The sequence below is a fragment of the Clupea harengus genome, chromosome 12 (genome assembly GCF_900700415.2).
Source record: "Clupea harengus chromosome 12, Ch_v2.0.2, whole genome shotgun sequence".
Lineage (NCBI taxonomy): Eukaryota > Metazoa > Chordata > Actinopteri > Clupeiformes > Clupeidae > Clupea > Clupea harengus.
The window spans coordinates 7,367,988-7,392,324 of NC_045163.1; the positions used below are offsets into that span (position 1 = coordinate 7,367,988).

The window sequence follows — 24,337 nt, forward strand, 5'->3', positions numbered from 1 at the left end:
ATGTGTGTACGTGTGTATGTGTGTATGTATGTGTGTGTGGGGCTTGACAAAACGAGACGTGTTCGACCTGGTGCTGTATACAGTTACTCCACACTGCAGGTGTTTTACAACAGATATTTACACCGTACAGAGAGAGGAAACAGCTCCTGTTTCTCCTGGTTCAAAACATACAGACACACACACACACACACACACACACACACACACTCACACACACACACACACACACACACACACACACATTTATATATGTTTTTAATATGGTTTTAAATTTACTATCGTTTGTTCGCTACTGCATTGAAACAGATGGGGGCGATAATAGTTACAATCAGTAGGTCACAAATGCTTCTCATGAAATATATTATATCTAAGCAGTACCTCTATACACACACACACACAAACAAACAAACACACACACACACACACATCCTCATGCACACACACACACACATATGCAATCGCTAACATACACTCACATACATACAAACAAACACACACACACACACACAGACACATACACACACATCCTCACACACACACACACACACACACACACACACACACACATCCTCACACATCCTCACACACTCAAACACACACACGCACACACACACACACACACACACACACACATACTACTCATATGCATGTTAATTCACATACAGGCACACACTCATGCAGAAGCACGTGGAGGTAAACACAGGTACACACACGTGCTATATTAGTCAATGGAATTTAATATGCTAATATTTCATCAGATGAGTGACCAATCCTTGCTGAGGTAATCATCATTTACTTTGCCTGAGGCATTTGTCGCAGGTCACTGAGTCGTACTAATCTACAGCCGTTAGTCTGAGAGGCACATACACACACACATATGTACCTTCACACATGCACATACTACACACACATACAAACAAACAAACACATAGAGACACACTTATACACATGGGCACTAATATGAAGGAACACAAAACACACAGACACAAAGAAATGCACAAAAAAACGTAAATACAAATTGAGTACATACTCATGTAGACACATACATACATGTGCACATATTAGTGTGTGTGTGTGTGTGTGTGTGTGTGTGTGTGTGTGTGTGTGTGTGTGTGTGTGTGTGAGGGGATGTTACATTCATCCTAATTCAACTTCAATGCAGGACGGCTGAGTGACTACTTATACATGTGTGTGTGTGTGTGTGTGCGTACGTGCGTGTGTGTGTGTGTGTGAGTGTGTTTATGCTCATTTATCCTACTGTGTATAGACAAACAAAACAAAAAAACCTTAATCCAATATGCATCCTCTGGACTGCAGTGTGCATACACACACACACACACACACACACACACACACACACACACACACACATACACACACACATGCATACTGAAAACAAATCCTTCACATGCAATTAGAGAATATAATTGTAGAAACGCTCCCTCTCTCACACCATTTTTCTCTCTCAGCCTCCATCTGTTTCTCCCTCTCTCTCTCCTTTCTCTTTCTCTCCCCCTCCCTCTCCCCCTGTCTCTCTCTCTCCCCCCTCCCTCTCTGTTGGTTGGAGGTTGTAATATTTGATGTGTTTTAATGGTGTAATTGTGTGATGAAGTTAGCTAATGGTTTAATAGTATTAAACCTCTCTCTCTCCCTCTCACTCCCTTTCCCCAGCCTCTCTCTCCCCCTCCCTTTCTCTCTTTTTTTCTCTCTCCCCTCTCTCTCTTTCCCTCTCTCTCGTGGCCCTCTCTCTCTCCCTCTCCCTCTCCCCCTCCCTCTCTCTCTATTTCTCTCTCTCCCCCTCTCTCTCTTTTCCTCTCTTTCACAGCCCTCTCTCTCTCCCCCTCCCTCTCCATCTTTATCTCTCTCTATTCTCTCTCTCTTCCCGTCTCTCTCGCAGCCCTCTCTCTCTCCCTCTCCATCTTTATCTCTCTCTCTCTTTTTCTCTCACAACCTCCTGTCACCAAGTCAGATGGGATTATATCTGACCTCAGATCTTTATTAAACTGCTGCAGCAATTATTACTCCATTCCACTTGCAATTATGTGTCTGTCTCTCAAGTCAGCCTGTGTGTGTGTGTGTGTGTGTGTGTGTGTGTGTGTGTGTGTGTGTGTGTGTGCGCAAGAGAGACAGAGAATATGTGTGTGTGTATCGCTGTGTGTTTTCTTGCAGAGTGTGTTTGAGCTTTTTATGAAGGGCATATTTGTGCAGGAGTGTGTGCAGGTGTCTGTACTTAATCAGTGTGATGGTGTGCACAGTAATGTGATGGCTTGTTGAGTAGAAATTGTGTGTGTGTGTGTGTGTGTGTGTGTGTGTGTGTGTGTGTGTGTGTGTGTGTGTGTGTGTGTGTGTGTGTGTGTGTGTGTGTGTGTGTGTGTGTGTGTGTGTGTGTGTGTAAGAGGGTTAGTGGATTGTACTTTGAGTATTTTATTTGTGTGTGTGTATGTTTGTGTACGTTTTTGCAGAGCTGACTTTTTTTTTTGTGGTATGTGTATCCCATTCCATGAATTCTGTTTAAATAAATTGTGTACTCTTCATCCAAAAACATTCTGTGTTCTGTATATTGCATCTAAATGAGTGTGTGTGTGTGTCTGAGAGAGAGAGAGGGAAAGAGAGAGTGAAAATGTGTGTGTGTGTGTGGTGGGGGTGTGTGTTTGTGAGTGTCTGTGGGTGTGAGAGTGAGTGTGTAGGTGTGAGAGAGGGTGAGTATGTTTGTGTGTGTGTGTGTGTGTGTGTGTGTGTGTGTGTGTGTGTGTGTGTGTGTGTGTGTGTGCTACAGTGATGTGATGGGAGTAGACGTTAGTTGGCTCTGATGTCTGATATGTTCTGAAGTTCACAATGAGCCTGCGGTGAAGACATGAATCATCACCCCATAGAGAGAGCAGGAGCGGGAAACACACAGGGAGAGAACAAAAGAGGGGGGGGGGGGACATAACAAAAGATCAAATGAATGAAAAGAACAAGTGAGAAAGAGAAGGGAAAGGACAGTGAGGACGAGGAAGTGAAAGGGAAAGGGAAGTTGGAGGCAGGAAAAGACAAGGACACATGTCCTGGCCCCTGTAGAACAGAGTTCACATTGGATTTGGAGTGTCGTGGTGTGTGACATGGAGTGTGTTTTTGTGTGTGTGTGTGTGTGTGTGTGTGTGTGTGTGTGTGCGTGCGTGCGTGTGAGAGAGAGAGAGAGTGTGTGTGTGTGTGTGTGTGTGTGTGTGTGTGTGTGTGTGCGTGCGTGCGTGTGTGAGAGAGAGAGAGAGAGAGAGAGAGTGTGTGTTTGTGTGTGTGTGTGTGTGTGTGTGTGTGTGTGTGTGTGTGTGTGTGTGTGTGTGTGTGTGTGTGTGTGTGTGTGTGTGTGTGTGTGTGAAAGAGAGAGAGAGAAAAAGAGAGAGAGATGGAGATAGAGAGTGTGTGTGTGTGTTTGTGTGAGTGCGTGTTTGCGTGAGTGTGTGTTTGTGTGAGTGTGTGTGTGCTGAGCTGTGCTGTGAGTCAGTGATTAGTATTACTGTAAGCAGCTGAAAACGTCTCTCTCACATTGGGCTGTTTTTCATCTGCATTTTGAAACTTGATGCACTTTGATGCACACACTGGCCCTTGTAGACCACAGTAACATGACATTCTGGCAAGACATTCTGGTGTTTGTGACTGGTTTCGTCTTTGTGCATGAGTATTTCTGTGTGAGAGAGAGAGTGTGCGCACAGGTCAGTTTCAGTGTGAGTTTGATTGTGCCTGTGTGTATTGTGTGTGTAATATATGTGTGATTGTGCCTGTGTATATTGTGTGTGTACATATGTGTGTTTCTCTATTTGTATATGTCTGTCTGTGTGTGTCTGTCCGTGTGTGTGTTGCATGTAGTGATGCTCAGTGGGAGAGAGCGAGAGTGTGTTCATATGTGTATGTGTGTGTGAGGATATTTTTAGCCTCACAGCCCCGCATCCATGTGTGTGTAATCGACTGTGCAGGCGCGTGTGTGTGTTTGGATTAGTGTCTCCAGTGTCTGGCTAGAGGGAAGGTAACATGTTTGTTCGAACGCGTGGCTTTCTCTGACGTGCCTTTGCGCTGTTTGGATGGGTCGTTTAAAACTGGACAATAAAACAAGAAGGTTAGAAAAAAGAGAATAACTGATAGTGAGTCAGGCAGTTGAACAGAGAGAGAGAGAGAGAGAGAGAGAGAGGGAGGATGAAGAGGGAGTGTGCGAACGAGTGCAAGGGGAGAAGAAGGGGAGAAAGGGAGAGGGAGCGAGAGGGAGGAAGGGAGAAAGAAATCGAGAAAGGGAGGGAGGGAGGGAGAGAGCGAGTGTAAGGGGGGGTTAGTGAGAGCAAATGAATAAGCAGTCTTGCGTTTGTGCTCTGAGCACTTGCATCTCGCTCAGAAGCCGCGCATGCCTGCTCCGTCTTTTCTCTGGTCTCTTGTCCTTCATCTCTCTCTCTCCTCCATCTCACACTGATTCCTGGCATCTCACCTCTCTCTCTCCTTCTCTCTCCCTCTCTCTCTCTTTCTCTCTCTCTCTCTCTCCCCCTGACTCTCTCCATCTCCATCTCCTCCACCTTCATCACTTCTGTGAAGATGAGTGCTTAAGGATTCACTGCTCTTGCTCTCCCCGGCTTCATGCATGGAGACATACACATGTCCATACACACATGCGCCCATACATACACACGCGCACACACACACGGGCGGACTGATCTGCATCCGCTGACACACACACACACACACACTCAGAGGGACCTCAGTATGGGCAACTGTGTTAAATCTCCGCTTAGAAGTCTCTCCAAGAAGGTAAGGACTTTGAGTCATGTTTCCCTCTCCCTGGACTCCAACCCCCACCCACCCACCCCCACCCCACAATCAACCCAACCCCCCTCCCGCCACTCCCACCCCCCAACCCAAACCTTGTTGTCCCCTTTGCCTTGACCCCCCCCGGACTAGACTGGACTGGACTGGACTAGACAACACTGGTGGTCTGTGTTGGACTCTAATGTGTTGTGTTGGCTTTGGGTTTGTCCTGCATGTGTCTCTGGTGCTTCTCTACCGCTGGAGCTGTGGTGTCCAGCACCAAGCTCCTGTCTTCTCTACCGCTTGAGCGCTGGCGTCCAGCACCAAGCTCCTTTCTTGTCTTCGCTTGCTGTGGTGTCCCGCACCAAGCTCCTGTCTTGTCTTCGCTCGCTGTGGTGTCCAGCACCAAGCTCCTGTCTTGTCTTCGCTTGCTGTGGTGTCCCGCACCAAGCTCCTGTCTTGTCTTCGCTCGCTGTGGTGTCCAGCACCAAGCTCCTTTCTTGTCTTCGCTTGCTGTGGTGTCCCGCACCAAGCTCCTGTCTTGTCTTCGCTCGCTGTGGTGTCCAGCACCAAGCTCCTGTCTTGTCTTCGCTCGCTGTGGTGTCCAGCACCAAGATCCTGTCTTGTCTTCGCTTGCTGTGGTGTCCAGCACCAAACTCCTGTCTTGTCTGTGCTCTTTGTCCAAAACTGGACCTCTCATTCCTCTATAGCATGTCTACAGCTCTGGTTCCTCTATGCAGTGTGTCCGGTGCTGGATCTCTGGTTTATCTATGCAATGTGGCTTAGCGTAGCATCCGGATTCAGGCATCAGACTGGCACACTGCAGGGCTGAAGATGCAGCTAGATGCTGCTGCTGCTGGTGTGTGTGTGTGTGTGTGTATCTGTGTGTGTGGTGGCTGGTACTGGTGGAGTGTGTTTGGGTGTCCGTGCTCATGCAGCTGAGATGAGCTGAAAGGGATGTGGCCTCAGGTGTGTGTGTGTGTGTGTGTGTGTGTGTGTGTGTGTGTGTGCTTGTGTGAGTGCAAGTGTGCATTTATGAATGTGTGCTTACATCTATATACATGTATGCTTGTATGTATGTATGCATACTTGTGAGTGTGTGTTTGCATTTATATGTGCGCGCGCGCGTGTGTGATTGCGTGACTGGTAATATATTAATCTGCTGTGATGGCCCTGTCAGTATGAGTGGAGCCCATCGTCTCTGGGAGAGGCTGATGAAACGGAGGTTGTCCTTGACCTGAGCGCCACGGCCGGGGTGCTAAGCTGGTGTTTCCTCCCCGCCCCCATCCGCCCATCCGCCCTGCCACTGTCTACCCACTCGCATCACCCCGAGAGGCGCCTCAACCAGCCCAAACACTGGGAGCCCAGTGGGGTGTGCTGTCAACAGGTGGCGCTGTTCCATAGAGTGTAATGACACAGGCCCACAGGGAAGGACATGCAGCGTTAGATAACAGAGGAACTGGTGAGGGGCGGTGGGGCTGAGCTGATTCTCTTGATGTATTTTTGATTGGGCGGGAAAGTGGATCAACATTTGTTTATAACTAAAGGATCCATACCTGTCTGTGCAGCGCACCAGAAAATCCTCCGTCTGTGAGTACGATTTAATAAGACGTGCACGCTTCCTGTCACGTCAATAACACATATTTAGTTTTAATGCCACTGCCTTATGAAGCCAATAATGATGTATTCTCTGCCACTCATCACCACTGTGGTGAGATGACTATATATAGCTTGGCAGCGTTGCATGAGGGTATTGCTGCAGTGCCCCTCTCCCCTCCTGACTGCCCGGTGGGCATCGCATCCTCATGCCTGGCTGAAGCTGGCACCAGAACTGTCATGGCAACAGATGGAGTGTGAAGGTCACGCACAACGATAGGGCAAATGAACAAAGGTGGCATGTGGTATATTATAGTGCACTTACGTTTACACACATATACAGTTATACAAATACACACATATACAGTTACACAAACACACACATATACAGTTACACAAACACACACATATACAGTTACACAAACACACACAAGTGCACGCATGCATGCATGCATGCACAAACAGAGCTACACATACTGCACATGCCCACATATGCACAAAGGAGAAGAGGAAGAGGAGTGGAGGAAAGAGAGGAGAGGAGAGAAGAAGAGGAGGAGAGACGAGCAGAGAGGAGAGGAGAGGACAGGACAGGACAGGAGAAAGGTGAGGTGTAGAGAGGGGAGGAGAGGAGAAGAGGAGAGAGGAGAGGAGAAGAGGAGAGGGGAGGAGATGAGCAGAGAGGAGCGAGAAGAGTGAATGTAAATTCCCACAGTGTCAGTCCTCATGTTACCCTACCTGTGAAATCAGAGTGTGCACCAACACCTCCCTGTCAAGTCTACTTTCATTACCTTACTCACCCCCTCAGGTGTGTGTGTGTGTGTGTGTGTGTGTGTGCATGTGCGTGGGTGCATGGATACATTACTGTCTGTGCGTGTAAGAGAAAGTGAGCAGATACCTTTGTGTGTGTATGTGTTCATGGATTACTGTGTGTGTGAGAGAGAAAGTCAGTGTGTGTGTGTGTGTGTGTGTGTGTGTGTGTGTGTGTGTGTGTGTGTGTGTGTGTGAGAATGTGTAGCGAGTGCAGCACTGTAAAATAAGAGAAAGGAAAGGGAGAGAGAAGAGAGGGGGTTCAGGGACTCAGGAGAGGGGACATATGCCTGTAGAGCCTCCATATTCTTTTCCATTACAGAGGGTTCATTTCATTTTGAGGAAAATGTTCAACTAAAAGTGAACAGATAAAATGTGGATATGTGTGTGTGTGTGTGTGTGTGTGTGTGTGTGTGTGTGTGTGTGTGTGTGTGTGTGCATGTATGAGCAAACAGTAGTGATTACATCCCACCTACACTCCAATCAGCGGCATACCATTACATAAACACACACACAGACACATGTGTGTGTGTGTGTGCGCGTGTGTGTGTGTCCCTGGGGCGTGACTCTGACGGTAATTTCCATCTCTTCTTTAATTAACCTGTTGCTCCTTTGTAATCGTCCAGCGCTGTGTTGGCTGAGCGCTCCGTCTAATTGGCCATTATAATGCAATGGCTGAATGACTTCATGCGTCTGTCTCAGATGTGTGACGTTAAGCCAGAGGATGGAGGTATGACTGTGCTTCACACTCACACACACAGAAGCTCTGTTAATCAGAGAGTCACACTGCTAGATCCTCTGTAGAAGGTATTCTGATCCACACTGTTGTAAAACCATTTTACCACACACGCACACACACACTGCACCTCTCACACACAGCTATATGAATCTTTCACACACAAACACAACTGTATCTCTCTCTCACACTCACACACAGCTGTACCTCTTATACACAAACACAACTGTATATTTCTCTCACACACACACACACACAAACACACACACACACACAGCTATATGAATCTTTCACACACAAACACAACTGTATCTCTCTCTCTCACACACACACAGTTGTACCTCTTATACACAAACTCAACTCTGTCTCTCCCTCTCTCAAACACACAACTGTATCTCTCTCTCACACACACAACTGTACCTCTTATAGACAAACATAGCTGTATCTCTAACACACAAACACAACCAAATTTCTCACAAGCAAACACAACTCTCACACACACAGTTGTATCTGCCTCGCACACACAGCTGTATCTGTCTCACACACAAACACAGCTCTGTCTCTCTTACACACACACAGCTGTATCTGTCTCATACACACACAGCTGTCTCTCTCACACACAAACACAGCTCTGTCTCTCTCTCACACAAACACAGCTCTGTCTGTCTCACACACAAACACAGCTCTGTGTCTCTCTCACACACAAACACAGCCCTGTCTCTCTCACACACAAACACAGCTCTGTCTCTCTCTCTCACATAAACACAGCTCTGTCTCTCTCACACACAAACACACCGCTGTCTCTCTCACACATAAACACAGCTCTATCTCTCTCACACACAAACACAGCTCTGTCTCTCTCACACACAAACACAGCGCTGTCTCTCTCACACACAAACACAGCTCTGTCTCTCTCTCACACATAAACACAGCTCTGTCTTTCTCTCACACACAAACACAGCTCTGTCTGTCTCACACACAAACACAGCTCTGTCTCTCTCACACGAACACAGCTGTATCTCTCACACACAAACACAGCTGTCTCTCTCTCAGACACACACAACTATCTCTCACACACACACAGCTGTATCGTCAGTAGTGAACAGTTTCAGTACCACAAACACTCTCCACTTCACACACTTCCTCACAGGCAGCCTTTCCTGTAGTGAAGGGGCTCCCACCTTTGTATGCTCACTAGAAAAGTATTTATGCTGGACCACCTTTAACTCACAGGCAGTATTTATTTTCAGAACAGGGTCACACCGTGGTATCCATAGTACAAAGCACTTTCGGTCAAACTCACAGAGCAACACCACCAACCTCACTTATCACACACACACACACACACAAACTCAACTCTGTCTCTCTCTCTCTCACACACACACAACTGTATCTATCTCTGACACACACAGCTGTACCGCTTATAGACAAACATAGCTGTATCTCTAACACACAAACACAACCAAATTTCTCACACCCAAACACAACTCTCACACACCCGGAAGTATCTGTCTCACACACACAGCTGTATCTGTCTCACACACAAACACAGCTCTGTCTCTCTTACACACACACAGCTGTATCTGTCTCATACACACACAGCTGTCTTTCTCACACTCAAACACAGCTCTGTCTCTCTCTCTCACAAACACAGCTCTGTCTCTCTCACACACAAACACAGCTCTGTCTTTCTCACACTCAAACACATCTCTGTCTCTCTCTCACACAAACACAGCTCTGTCTCTCTCTCACACAAACACAGCTCTGTCTCTCTCACACACAAACACAGCTCTGTCTCTCTCTCTCTCACACACAAACACAGCTCTGTCTTTCTCTCACACAAACACAGCTCTGTCTCTCTCTCTCACATAAACACAGCTTTGTCTCTCTCTCTCACACGAACACAGCCGTATCTCTCACACACAAACACAGCTGTCTCTCTCTCAGACACACACAACTATCTCACACACACACAGCTGTATCGTCAGTAGTGAACAGTTTCAGTACCACAAACACTCTCCACTTCACACACTTCCTCACAAGCAGCCTTTCCTGTAGTGAAGGGCCTCCCACCTTTGTATGCTCACTAGAAAAGTATTTATGCTGGACCACCTTTAACTCACAGGCAGTATTTATTTTCAGAACAGGATCACACCGTGGTATCCTCAGTACAAAGCACTTTCGGTCAAACTCACAGAGCAACACCACCGACCTCACTTATCACACACACACACACACACACACAAGCAGCCTTTCTGTTTGTGACCAGGTCACACAACTTCCTCCTCAGCAGTCTCAGGCGCTCATATGTGGGAGAACCTATTCCAGTGAAACCCTATCTGGACCAGATTACTGTCAGCTGGAGAGGACTGTATTCATCCGGAATTAGTGAAGAAAGCTTCAGGGATGGATTTGTATGAAGGGCGATGTTGGAAAGCACCCTAGTACCTGGAACACTTTAGTTATGTAAAAAAGTACTACTTAAATGGGATCTAGGTTGACTCTGGTGTTTTATTCCAGATGTCAGGTGGTGTAAGGACAAGCAGAGTGGAAGAGAGGTGTCTCTTTTCAAAGGAAACAGCGATAAGCGATATAGTTGCCCGGACTTGACGAGTCCACACACAGCAGATGAGTTTGCCTGTATTGGGAAACATGAGTACTGTGTGTGTGTGTCTGCGTATGTGTGTGTTGGGACATGTACGTATGTGTGTGTGAGTGTGTGAGTGTGTGTGCGTGCGCGTCTGTGTGTGTGTTTGTGTGTTTTGTGTGTGCCCGCTGGACGACCCACTGCAGCGCTGCGGCTGCCAAACGAAACGACTTTGACTCTTCTGGATGACTGACAGCTCCCTTTCAATCCACTCATCAGACCTGAGAGAACTTGCCTCATCTACCCCCCCCCCCCCCCTCCCCGACCACCCCAACCCACCCCTCCTGCTCCTGAGTTGCTGTAAGCACCGTATGTCCTCAGTATCTCCTCTCTAATCATGACCCCCCGGCGACCCCGTGGTGCAGGACCGAAAGCTGAGCTACAAGGCGGTGCAGACTTGCGAGGAGGCGCAGGTCACCTACCAGGAGTCCCTATTGGCGTTGGCCCAGAACTGCGCCCTCATGCACAATGTGCTGGGCCCTGCTTGCATCTTCCTCAGGAAGGGCTTCGCCGAGAACCGGCAGGCTGTACGTAAGTCTGGACACACACACACACACACACACACACACACACACACACACAGCCTCCCTCTACTCCTCTTTCTATTCCTCTCTATCTCTCCTTCTATCGCTCTGTCTGTCTCTCTTTCCCTCTTTTTCTCTCTCTCTCTCTATTCCTCTCTAGTTCTCTCTGTTTCTTTATCTCTCTGCATCTCCCTCTACCTATCTGTCCGTCTCTTTATCTCTCTCTCCTCCTCTGCAGCTACTGCTCTACACATACCTACTCTCTCTCTCTCTCTCTCTCTCTCTCTCTTTCTGTCTCTCTTTCTTTCTCTCTCTCTTTCTCTCTTTCTCTCTTTCTGTCTCTCTTGTTATCTCTTGTTTTCTTATTACCTCCCCCTCTCTTTTGTGTACCCCTCTATCTCTCTGTCTCTTTGTCCTGCTGTCTCTACATCATCTCCCCTTATCTCCTGTCTTGCCCACTCTTGTCTTGTCTTGGCTTGTCTTATCCATGTTATCTTTTTAAAGAATGTTGTGTGAGACTAGAGGAGATTTTTTCCTGGGAATTGTTTATTTTTGGTCTCAAGTATTCATTTGCAAAGGAGAGACCACATAGGTTTTTTTATTTTCTTTTTAGCCAAGCTAAGATGGCGGTGTGGCTGTCACAGATAAATAAAATGGAAGGGTCTGGAATAATAGAGCCGGTGTCGCTCTTAAAAGTGTCTGTATCTACGAATCTAAGAATTGAATTTAGAATTTAGTGACTTTCACTAATCTCTCCCTGTAGGGGCAGCTTTTCAGCTGCCACTTCTGAGAGCGGAATAATCCAGACAACGCGCGTCTTCGAGTATAGAGTGATTTATTTGTCTTTCTGTTACCTCAAACAAAGGCTCTCCATCGCATTAACGCGTCAACGCGGTTCAAAAATTGTTTGCCACTTCCGCTCTACCCGGCACGGCACTGGCACGGCCCTAAATCACATGTCAATTAGACGTGTCAATCATTCAATCAGCCAGACAGTTGAACAGACAGAACATGGCAATCATAGTATTCACCTTTGCATAATTTTAAACCATAATTCAAATGTTTCATTAACTTAAACTTATCAACATTAATAATTCATATACATTTGGAACCTTAAATTACAAAACGGCTCCAGCTGAATTGATTGATGAATTGATTCATACTGAGCAATGATTGTTTATTAGTTATTAGTTTTTCTGTGTGGGTGGTTTATTTTCTCCTTGTTCGTTTCATTCCTCAGTGCAGGAGAAAAATACCAATGCCCACTGCAGGGAACGGGACGGCTCTATGCACGTGTGCACGTATGCACGTATGCACCAGGATGTGTTGTAATGGGGCGTATGATGCTCATGCTGATTCCAGATCAGTCGTTAGGGGAAACTGTCGTCCTCCTTCCACATGCTGGGCTTAGCCCCTGGTCACATTACATTCACCAAGCTGCAATCGGACTTGAGCTACCAGATGCTCTTACAGTCTGTTGTCTTCTCCTCTTTGCTATCTTCCATCGTTCTCACTTTCAGCTTTCTCCACTGTCTTCTCTGATTTTCTCATATCTATCCTTCTTTTTTCTCTTTTTTATTTTCTCTTCTCTCTCCTTTCCTCTCTGTCTTATTTTCTCATTTATCTGCCTCTCTCTCTGTCCCTTTCTCTTCTCCTCTACTGCCTACTTTCTCCTTTACCGCCTCCATTCCTTCTTTCCCTTTCTTTATCTCTGTCTCATTCTCTCGTATTTGTCTGTGGATTTTTGTTTTGTTGTGTCACTCCTCCTGTGTGTGTGTGTGTGTGTGTGTGTGTGTGTGTGTGTGTGCGTGTGCGTGTGCGTGTGCGTGTGCGTGTGCGTGTGTGTGTGTGTGAGCCTCCCCTCACCCCTAACTTGTACTGTATTGTACTGTGTCTAACCTCACGCCAAGCATGTTGTGTTATGTTGAAAAGGACAGATGCCCTGTGTGTGTGTGTGTGTGTGTGTGTGTGTGTGTGTGTGTGTGTGTGTGTGTGTGTGTGTGTTGTGTGTTTGTGTTGTGATGAGTGTGATCCCCCTGCCCTGTTTGTTTTGTATATGGTGTGCACTGTGCAAGAGCCCAGGCATTATGTTGCTTTGCGTGAGAGAGGTTGATGCCTTGGGTGTGTGTTGTGTATCGTGTGTGATGTTGCGGTGCGTGGGGGGCCAAAGCCATGTGTGTGTTGTGTGTTCTGTTTTGTGCGTTATGCTTGACTGTGTGTGAGTAGCTGATGCCCTGGGTGTGTAGTTCATCATGTGTGAGATTGCATTGTGTATTCTGTATTTTGTGTGTTTTGCATCGTGTGTGTTATGTGTGAGTGGCTGATCGTGTTGCTGTGCTCTGTGATGCAGGCACAGAGTGACAGCCGAGGCCAGGCTGATGGAGGAGGAGCAGTAGCAGACACACACACACACACACACACACACACACACACACACACACACACAGACACACACACACACACACACACACACACACACACACACACACACACACACACACACACACACACACACACACACACACACACACACACAGCCTGAGTAAACCCAGCAACCCCCCAACCCCAACCCATGGCTGACCACTCCCCAGGAGAGAACTAAATGAGTTTCACTCTGTTTTGTTATTTTGGGCTCTGTGTGCAAGCCAAATCCTTACAGCTTACATCACAACATGTTTTCATAATGCTCACTCTCAGATTTTTAATGAGGTTTGGGCCCCGGCCAGTGTCTTTTCTGCCCATAATTTCCACGGTTGTAATCCTGGAGGAGCCACTGAATTATAGTCCGTCACTCATTCTGAGAAGATGAAAATGTTTCCAGCTTTTTATCACATGAAAAGGTGTTCTTTACAATCCATATAGGAAAGTGTTCTTTCGAACACATAAATGAAAGGTACTTTACAAGAAATAAAGCAAAGGTTTATTAGCAACATGTTTTTAGAACACATAAAGAAAACGGTGGTTCACAAGATGTTGATTGAAATGATTTTTCTGCAGAGCATTTAATTTGGGCATGTTTTGTTTTGACAGTGGTGGTTTGTGCTGTTGAAATATCTCCTTTCTATTTGGTCTACTGACATTACGCATGGCTTATCAGTTGGAGACTGCTGTGGTTGATGGCACTTGTTCTGTGTGTGTGTGTGTGTCTCTTTCTCACGCAGTCACTTGTTCGTCCAAATTTACGCAGACATCTTGCTGCTAGCATCTACGTGTGTGCAGCTAAATTAGCCTCAGGCGAAATTGAGAGCGAAGGCAATGATCTTCTCTTCAATGCCAGCCGAGATGTGTCAGTGCTGTGGGTGCGCCCCTCAGGTTGTTGTTTTAGCAGAACAGGACATATGTATCCCAGCTCTGCCAAAAAAGATATGTCTCATTGTATTTCTCTAACCTGGATTTCAGTATAACCAAAGCTCTAACTAAAGTCACTAACTAAAGTGTGTGTGTGTGTGTGCCTGTGTATGTGTGTGTGTAAGAGAGAGAGAGGGAGAGACATTATGCTGTCCTTATCTTACGGGGTTATGAAATGCAAAACTGCATGTTGACATCTACAGTAGCATCAGCAATTCATATTGCTTCTGGTGAGCAGTGAAGCAGTAACTGCAACATTAACTCACTGATGCTGATAGCAGCAGAGGCTGCCATGGGAGTGGGCCATAGCCGGGCCAGACATGGCGCTGGCCCATGTGTTGCATCAGAGCCAGGCTCATTACAGAGTCCTCTTTGGTCTGCTCAAGACACGTCTGATTGGTTCTCATTCTATTCTCTGCTCTTTTTCAGGACAGGGAGCTCAGACCAGAGGAGATGGATGGTGAGTCTCTAGACTGAGAGAGTCCAGACGCACACACACACACACGTATACACACACACACACATATACACACATACACACACACACGTATACACACACACACACACACACACACACACACACACACACACACACACACACACACACACATACTGCACATGCCCACACATACACAAGTTAACTGAAGCACATCAGGATATGAAAGGAAGGAATTTCTCTTACTCAAGAAGTGCACTCAAGCATGAAGCTGACAACTGTGACAAAGCTGACAACTAGTTTGAGAATGACCTTTCACCTCTGCCCTCTTCATTGGCAGAGCTGCGAGAGGCGTTTAAGGAGTTTGATAAAGACAAGGACGGCTTCATCGGCTGCAAGGACCTGGGCAACTGCATGAGAACAATGGGCTACATGCCCACTGAGATGGAGCTGATCGAACTGAGCCAGCAGATTAACATGAACTGTGAGTGTGTGTGTGTGTGTGTGTGTGTGTGTGTGTGTGTATGTGTGAGAGAGAGAGCATGTGTATGTGTGTGAGTGAGAGAGGGAGAGAGAAAGAGAGCATGTGTGTGTGTGTGTATGTGTATGTGTGTGTGTGAGAGAATGACTGAGTGTGAGTTTTTGTGTGTGTGAGAGAGAGAGACACAGAGAGAGAGCATGTGACTGTGTGTGTGTGTGTGCGTATGAGTGAGAAAGTGTGAGTTAGAGTGTGTGTGTGTGTGTGTTAGTGGTAGATTTTGTGTATGGGTTTGTTTAATTTCTATAATGTATCTAATTCGTTTTATTACTGTCTCTGTGTCATGTATATGTTTATGACTTTGTGTGTGTCTGTGTGTGTGTATTGCCAGGTCCTCTTTAGTGGATGTGGACTTTGTGGACCTAGAGTGTACGTGCGTGCTGTGTTTATGTGTGCGTGCATGCATTAACATTTTTTTAATGTTGAGGGGCGTGTGCATGTGTGTATTTGTTATTGCATAGCAAACCAAAGAAAGCGTCAAATGTACAGTATTTAATGTTAGTGTTGGCATGTTCAGACAGAAAGAGAAATAAAGCAAGTCTGGGTGTGTGTAAAGGGGCGTACACATACACATTGTCCATCGCTTTGTCGCTGATCGTTGGTCCCTGGTGGGCATTCCAAGCTCTGGTTGCCAAGGGCTGCGGTCGAATAATTTTTCTTGCCTGACTCCTAACCGAGTGAGATGACCCGGCAGTATCTAAGTGGCAGCCATGATAAGAGCTGGTTTAATTCTCTAAAAGCTGAAGGGAAGGTGTGTCAGTGCTTCCTTTCATATCTCCTTCAGCATGGGGAATGGAATAGAGATAATGCCTTCCCATAATTCCTTGTAGCAGCGACAACAAACAATCAACATAAAGCCTCATGATTACGTAGTCTAGTGTAAGTGCACTAGGATTCTCTTTGCACTGCGGTTGTCCTCATGACCTCTCCTTAACATCTTGGAAAACAATGTAAATCGTCATGAGGTCAAGGGAAAAATGGTTAGGAAACTACATAGGACTTTTCATCATTTTTTTTTATTATGTAGTGGGTGGGTTGGGCTCAAATCTGCGGGTGAATTTACACTTGAATGTAAGTGTATGGCGACGTCACAGACATGGCTGGTCCAAGTCTTCCTATGTCTATGGTCTGTTGTCGCTGCTAGCCTCCTCCTGTGTGTACACCCCTTCAGAGTGTGTGTTGGTTTATGGAATCCATGCACTGAGTTGTAATTCAGCATTGTGTTCCTGTTTAGTGGGCGGTCATGTGGACTTTGAGGACTTTGTGGAGCTGATGGGGCCTAAGCTGCTGGCTGAAACAGCAGACATGATCGGCATCAAGGAACTGAGGGACGCCTTCAAAGAGGTGAGGAAGAGAGAGAGAGAGAAGAGAGGGATTGGGCAGATGAGTAGGAGTGAGAGAGAGAAGAGAGGGATGGGGTAGACCAGTAGGAGGGAGAGAGAGAGAGAAGAGAGGGATGGGGTAGACCAGTACGAGAGAGAGAGAGAAGAGAGGGATGGGGTAGACCAGTAGGAGGGAGAGAGAGAGAGAAGAGAGGGATGGGGTAGACCAGTAGGAGAGCGAGAGAGGAGAGAGGGATGGGGCAGACCAGTAGGAGAGAGAGAGAGAGAGAGAGAGAGAGGAGAGGGATGGGGTAGACCAGTAGGAGAGAGAGAGAGAGAGAAGAGAGGGATATGGTAGACCAGTAGGAGAGCGAGAGAGGAGAGAGGGATGGGGCAGACCAGTAGGAGAGAGAGAGAGAGAAGAGGGGGATGGGTAGACCAGTAGGAGAGAGAGAGAGAGAGAAGAGGGGGATGGGTAGACCAGTAGGAGAGAGAGAGAGAGGAGAGGGATGGGGTAGACCAGTAGGAGAGCGAGAGAGAGGAGAGGGATGGGTAGACCAGTAGGAGAGAGAGAGAGAGACAGAAAAGAGGGATGGGTAATAGATACACAAACATGAAGATGAAGGGTGTTTCGGGATTGTATTGTATTCAAGTGATGATTTTAAGAAACATCTCATATGGAAAAGTAAGGAAAAGAAAAGAATCTCACTTCTCATGTACAATACTTGCATAAATCTGTGGTAAAGAGCTTGCATATACATTTCATACTAAAATGGCATAAGGCCCTATAACATGGAAGGTAAGTCATAAATAAAACATATTTTCTCCATGTTACTGTATGAAAGAGGCCATAATATATACATAAAAAAATGAACATGTGTGGATTTTACAGACTTGTCCCATAAAGAATGGCATGTGGATAACAGTATGTTTCCACTGAGATCTACAAATAGGTGAAATACCCCCCTGTCTGTCAGCTTCTAGTTAACACTACCAGAGAGTTATAACTCCCTGCAGGGAATTTTACCTATTGTATGTGTAGACCTCAGTTGGAACATCAGCATTCAGTTAATGCTTACACAAGAGAAACTCTGTTACCTGGAGGAACTTTTTCTGTGGCAACGTATTTATTTATTACATAGACCAATCTATTGGACCAATCGTATAAAATACTAGATGAGAGGCTGTAGTGAATGTATGCGACCCCTATTCTGATGTGGCTGTTTCCTGTCCTATCTCTCTTTCAGTTTGACACAAATGGCGATGGTCAGATAAGCACAGCAGAACTTAGAGAGGCCATGAAAAAACTACTGGGCCAACAGGTTTGTGTGGTGTGTGTGTGTGTGTGTGTGTGTGTGTGTGTGTGTGTGTGTGTGTGTGTGTGTGTGTGTGTGTGTGTGTGTGTGTGTGTGTGTGTGTGTGTATGTGTGTGTGTGTGTGTGTGTGTGTGTGTGTGTGTGTGTGTGTGTGTGTGTGTGTGTGTGTGTGTCTTGGGAGGCTGGAATTCATACCTGTGTGCTGAAACTGAAACAGATGGCCTTTCCTCATCAAAATGACTGCTGATTATCCAACATCTGGTGTAATGGCAAAGTACTTTACTCAGACTACAGGTCTAATGTACATGAACAATAGTTCTCCCACCTTCTGTCATTCCCACTAATGTGTGCTCTGTGCATGTGGAGTACATTTTAATTAAAGTAATATGATATAGAATATATATATATACGTACTTAATATAGAAAAACTGTCATTCTGTGCTTCAGGTTGGCCACAGGGATCTGGAGGACATTCTGCGGGACATTGACCTCAATGGAGACGGACATGTTGACTTCGAAGGTGATTTTTGGAGCTGATTAACAAATTAACAAACCCTATGGGTGTATACAACTGTGTGTCCTCCCGATTCCAAATTTACTGCATAAAGGTGTCTTGTTCTTGGACGTTTCTGTGAGCCCATTTTGATTCCCTGGGTGAAGCGACCTACATAGACGTCTACTTAGCTTACTAGGAACTGAGTGATGCACTTTGAAGTTCCCCCAGCGAGACAGACAGAGGAAGCAAGACAGACAGGGAGACAAAGTGAAAGAGAGACAGGGAGACAAAGTGTGAGAGAGAGACATCAAAATAGAGAGAGAGAGCAAATGACAGACAGCGAAAAAGAGAGAGAAAGAACACATGTGTGAGAGAGAAACCATGGTTGCTGGGGAGCAGGGTGGGGGTGGGAGTAGGGTTGTGCCACAGAACTGTCTGTCAGATTATCTGCCGAGCGCAGGATTATGGAACCTCCTAGATTACCCACAGAAATGAGGTGCGCAGGCAGAACTAGCAGGACGGAAATAGCTGTGGCTGGGTGGCTGTTCTTATGAAAGAGCATGATGGCAGATCCTGACATCATGATTAGGATTCGCCACCCTTTCCCTCACACAGCGCCACATCAGCAGCGCACACAAGGCAACGCTCAGGCTAAAAATAGCCCGAACTCGCTCGCTCAATCACTGGGCAATATTGTTGCTCATTTCCAAAGGCAATTAAACTGTGATGCTCAGGCTTTATAGTGTCAGGATGTGATGAGATCATTTCATAGGAAATGAATTTGCCATGGATTTTTCTTCGTTTTCACAGTGTATAATCACATGGGCTTTCATCTTTTACCTCCGTTTGGATGTTTGGAACATTTCTATTTGTGTGTGAATGCAAAGGTGTGTTTCAGAAATTAGGTCATGATATTCAACTAATTTTCTCACAAATGTCTTCCAATGTGTTTTAGTTCTGTGCAGTTTGTAATTATGTCCATCTCCTGTGTTTAATGCCCTCAGAGTTTGTGCGAATGATGTCTCGTTAAATGAGGAAAATGGATGGTAACACCCCCCCAACCGCCCCCCAAAAAAATCATAATGCCTGGACCTCTATCTATCCCAAGATGGAAGGAAAAAGGGGACATACCAAGACATCCTAAGAGGGAGAAGCTGTGAGCTGTCTGAACAAAATAACTCCTGATCTCCCCAGTCTAAACAGAGAACGTGGGAGTCATCTCTTAATATGACAGCAGCCTTCCCTAAGCACCCACCTGCTCAGAGAGACTCTGGGAGCAGCGCTATGACAGGGAACACAGTGGCTGTCTCAGATCCTCAGAACCTACACCTCAACTTCCACAGGCACGCTTGTGTCGTGAATCCTCTCCCCACGCTGTCTACTGACTGCCTGAATAGGGCTCAGCCCAACTCTCACTGCCATTTCTGAATCTTTTGCAAAAACGACGTACTGGTATTTTGGGCTAATTGTGGCCAATTATCATTCCTTAATAATATATTCCATTTGGGTATATTACAAAGGTATTAGCAAAATTGCAATAGTAAGGTAATATCTATTTATGTACTGGGAAAATATTTATTTATCTGAGCATGTGTGTGTGAGAGAGTGAGTTGAGAGAAAAAGACAGAGGGGGGTGTAAAAGAGAGAACGTTTTTTCTGTCCCTCTGGCGAGCCGTCCACTTTAACATGCTGTAATGATAACTGTATGCTGATGGGGTCTCATATCAGAACTTGTGATATTAAATATCATCAGAAATGCTGGAGAAATTCTCTATAAATACTAAGAAAAATTTGCACTACTGCACTTCTATAACTTATTTCAGTTTTAATTTCATTTGAGCGCACATACACTGGCATGAAACCTATGAACACATATCCATGTCTCTGAGTTTGCCGTTTCCTGTGGGGAGTGGGGTCCTCGTCCTCCTTTTGTCCATATCTTGCATGAGTATCTGTTATCTTAATGATGTAGCCAATAGAGAGAGACACTGTGGGGCTCTCATCTGTCATATTCAATGTCCTGGGTGCTGTGTTGTTCACTGACAATGCCTGCTAAAGAGATCCTGTAAACGCATACCTGTAGGCTGCTGTGCCAACAGGAAAACAAGCAGGATGAATTCCACGGGGAAAAAAGAGCTAGCAAACTGTGAAATGAAATATATCAAGCGTTGTTCTGTTCCATGACCATGTTATACTGTGTTTGTGTGTGTGTGTGTGTGTGTGTGTGTGTGGATGGGTGTGTGTGTGTGACTGTGTGTAAATGTAATAAAGACCTTAAGTGTGTGTGTGCGGATGAGCGTTTGTCTTGTGGGTGCTTGTTTTTTGTTTTGTTTATGGGTGTTGAATACTGTGTGACTGCCTATTTTCAATCTTTTGTTTGTGGATTAAAGTTAACATGTTTAGATTCTATGCATGCCAAAAACAGCTATCTTTGTAGCATAATAGATTTGATTAAAGAGTCTGTTGGAGTGAAATGGATCTGTTTGTTTGTTTCTGTGGAAGGAGAACATTACACACATGGATTTAGGGGACCACTTTAGTGGGCCAACCCACACATAGCTTAATAAACAGACCTTTGGCAACCACAGACATGTCTGTGACAACAGATGTTTGAAACACGTTTGAAAAATGATGTTTGAATAATACATTCATGTTAGAATATATAAAATAATAAAGGAGAGTATGGGACCTCTTAATGAGACAATGTGCACAGTCCTTTCAAATTTCCTCTAAGACACAGAATCACTGCTCCACTCTTAACTACTTGATGTAAATGGCATTATCATGCTCAACTAAGTGCAAGCGGCGCAATGCACAGAGTGCTTGTTGGGCACCTTTCCTGCCAAGACTGTGCACCTCTCTATCCACACTTATATGCACACTGAAGCAATAAGACACTCAGGTGATATGGGCTAGCTAGCCTACCTACATTCCAAACTCTCTGGTAGCCTACAGGTCAAGTGTGGATAATGGAACAGGACCACAAGTAGGCTTACCGAAGCAAGCACAGACATGCCTGAGGAAACGGGGTAGTCTCACTGTGTCAAAATTAAAACGTCAGAGAAAGAGAACGCAATTAAGTGGTTCATGTAGGCATGTAGACATGTGCAGGTCTGTGGAGGTATTACACCATGGAACAGGAGCTCCTTCAGCTGGCTGACTTGAGACTTACACACACACAGGGGGAGTGCTGACAGAGAGAGCAAAAGCAACTCCACAGATGTCACAGAACTATTACAGTGGTGAGCACAGCCTTTTCAGTGTCCACTCTAAGGGTGGCATAAATAATTATTTGGTCATTCAGGAACCAACCAAGCTAAATGCAGGAAAGTGTTAATTCGATTTTTCCTGTAAGCAACACTATGCAGGAGTTTTTTTTATGTAAGCTATGTAGGTGCAATAGGTACCAGCCTAACACGGGCAACAGAATAATGTGCAGTAAATAAACGATGGGGAAATTGTGCATAAATAGTAACAGTCCTCTTATGAGGGCCACCAAGATAATGTTGGCACTATCCTGACAACAACACCAATAAAATGTTGGTGATCTCATCCGATTGGATAGGCATCAACTATATATCAATATTCAACACAACAGCAGATCAATTAAGTTGAAAAACTGTGCGGTCTACCATAGTGATCAAAATAAAGATCAGTCACAAATCAGTCTCATAAAATATACTAATATATCAATTTGGAACTTTGATTATTAAATCAATAACTACAATCATAATCACCTCATCAAAAGCTAGTAAAGGTTGAAAGTCTTGGGAGTTCTGAGTAGAAGTGGTTGGCAGCATGCACTCTTGTGCAACATTAAATAGATCAGCATTAACTAATGAACTAAAGGGGAGTGTGTGTGTGTGTGTTCGAGCGTGCCTGCTTGTCGGGTGCACACCAGAAAGAATGTGTGTGGGTGTGTTTGTTTGGTCTCCATAGTTTTGTGTGCATGTGGGTGCACAGTTGTCAACAGAGGTCAGAAAAAGAAATAGCCTGTGTGAAGCGTGAAGATTGAGTCTCAGTTAGCGCCTGCCTGGCCAGCTTGTGCACCTCCAGCAGCCGTTAATGTAGGCTGCAGTAGTAATCCAGCTCAGGCTCACCCTTCAACTTCGGCTCTGGAGGGGGGCTGAACACTAAGTCCACTGGCATTCAGAGCTCACGCCATAACGGCTGTAGGGGTGCACTATGTTGACTCCTGGACTGTAGCCGGTACGCCCATAGGACCAGGGGCAGATGGAGGTCCCAATCAAGATACCGGCGGCTAGTCAGAATGGCGACTTGGGTCGCCAGAGTGTGGTTAAACCGTTCAACAAGTCCATCACTGGGGATGCAACGGACTATTACAAATCTTTCTGATGCCCAGTCGCCGACAGACCTTGCTGAACATGGCGAGGCACCAGGGCCTGAGGGCATCGTCAGTGCATGGCAGCAGGTAAGAGTCTTTACGGGTGACTTGGTTGAGGTAGTGGTAATCAACACCAAAGCGCCAGGAGCCATCTTTCTTCCTGACCAGAACAGCGGGCTACTGGATTTTCTGCTCAGTTGCCGCCCGCTTAGCTAAAGGCACCTGCCGTGGAAGAAGGCGGATGGGGAGGGCATCTCCTGTGCCAATGTTGTACTGGACCAGGCTGGTAAATACCTGTAGTCTTCGTCTCTGGCGAAGATATCGTAGCTGACTTCTCTGGCTCGCCCCAAGCCCCGCTGGTAAAGTCGTTCACTGCCTGTCTGGTCTCAGCAGTCAGCGCTGGGATGGGCTGCAGTAACGCGGTTGCAACACTCTTTAGCTAGCGACCAAACTGGAGTGCCACCATCTCCATGCTGAGGGTGACAGTTGCCCGAACACGTCAACTTGGCTACACAGCAGGCAAGAAGATCCAGGCCATTGATGAACGGGTCATGAATATCAGTGGGCCAGAACTCATGCACCAGCTCCTGGCCTCCAACAAGGACTCGCAGTGGCTTCTTCCCACTTTTCCCCGGTCATCAGCTGAGTGGTGGCTGGTGCCCATACTGCTGGGATTGAGCCAGTGGTGCCCGGAAGGATGCCAGGTCCACACTATGGAGACGCTGGCCCCCCGTGTTGGATTGGCTATCAAGCACAGTCCTGTAGAGTGGCGCATGTGGCACATTCATCGGCCTTGGAGAAGAGGGGTTGGAGACTGGGGCGGCAGTCCCCTCACTACGCCGCTCCACTGTCGTTTGCCTACGGTTGGGTGGCTCTGGCTTTTGGTGCCGGAGCTGGGCATTCACGGGCCACATGACCAGACCCAGTGCAGTGGTCGGTCAACCGGGGTGGGGGGGGGGGCGTCGTCTGGATGATGGAGATCACTTCCGCTGGCGCCTGGTGGGAGGCAGGCCCAGCCCTCTTATCAATTCAGCCATTTTTGCCTCTGGACAGTCATCTCACTCTCTGCCACTCTGCTAACCCTTGGGGATGTGTTCATAGACGTGCCGTGCTGCACCATCTCCACCACCATCTCCCTCTCTGCCGTGTACGCAGTCCGATTTGCAAGCATACTTAGGTGTTTTAATGCGAACTGGCTTCTGCTGTTCCAGGGTGCCGCCATCTTAGCTTACATTTGTGCTGTGCTGTGCTGACTCCTTCACTGCAGCGTGGCGCCTCTTCTGTTGCAGTGGTGCAGCTCTGCTGGCCAGCGGTCGAAATGTGGGTTGGTTCCAGAGTTCCCTGCGTGGCAGCTGCATCTGTTCCTCATGGGCTCGCTGGCATGCCCAGTCCCCCAATCTGCCGTAGCTTTAGTGGAGTCCCTGGGTCCAGGCAATACGCTGGGATGGGTGATCCACTC

General features: G+C 46.5%; 1 protein-coding gene across 3 annotated transcripts in view; it reads left to right on the top strand.

Moving 5' to 3' along the window:
* Positions 1–21,007, top strand: part of cabp1b (calcium binding protein 1b) — a 31,825-nt gene extending 10,818 nt beyond the window's left edge. The window contains exons 1-8 of one of the 3 annotated variants that reach the window (XM_031578010.2): positions 4,326–4,770; positions 10,919–11,080; positions 14,855–14,885; positions 15,202–15,345; positions 16,634–16,743; positions 17,969–18,043; positions 18,485–18,557; positions 19,538–21,007. In XM_031578010.2, coding sequence (XP_031433870.1) covers positions 4,600–4,770; positions 10,919–11,080; positions 14,855–14,885; positions 15,202–15,345; positions 16,634–16,743; positions 17,969–18,043; positions 18,485–18,557; positions 19,538–19,563 — 792 coding nt within the window. In that variant the 5' untranslated portion in view covers positions 4,326–4,599 and the 3' untranslated portion in view covers positions 19,564–21,007. Of the gene's footprint in view, positions 1–4,325; positions 4,771–10,918; positions 11,085–14,854; positions 14,886–15,201; positions 15,346–16,633; positions 16,744–17,968; positions 18,044–18,484; positions 18,558–19,537 lie in introns of those variants that run through there. The other 2 variants (XM_031578011.2, XM_031578009.2) reach the window with 2 other exon arrangements.
* Positions 21,008–24,337: the final 3,330 nt, after the last annotated feature.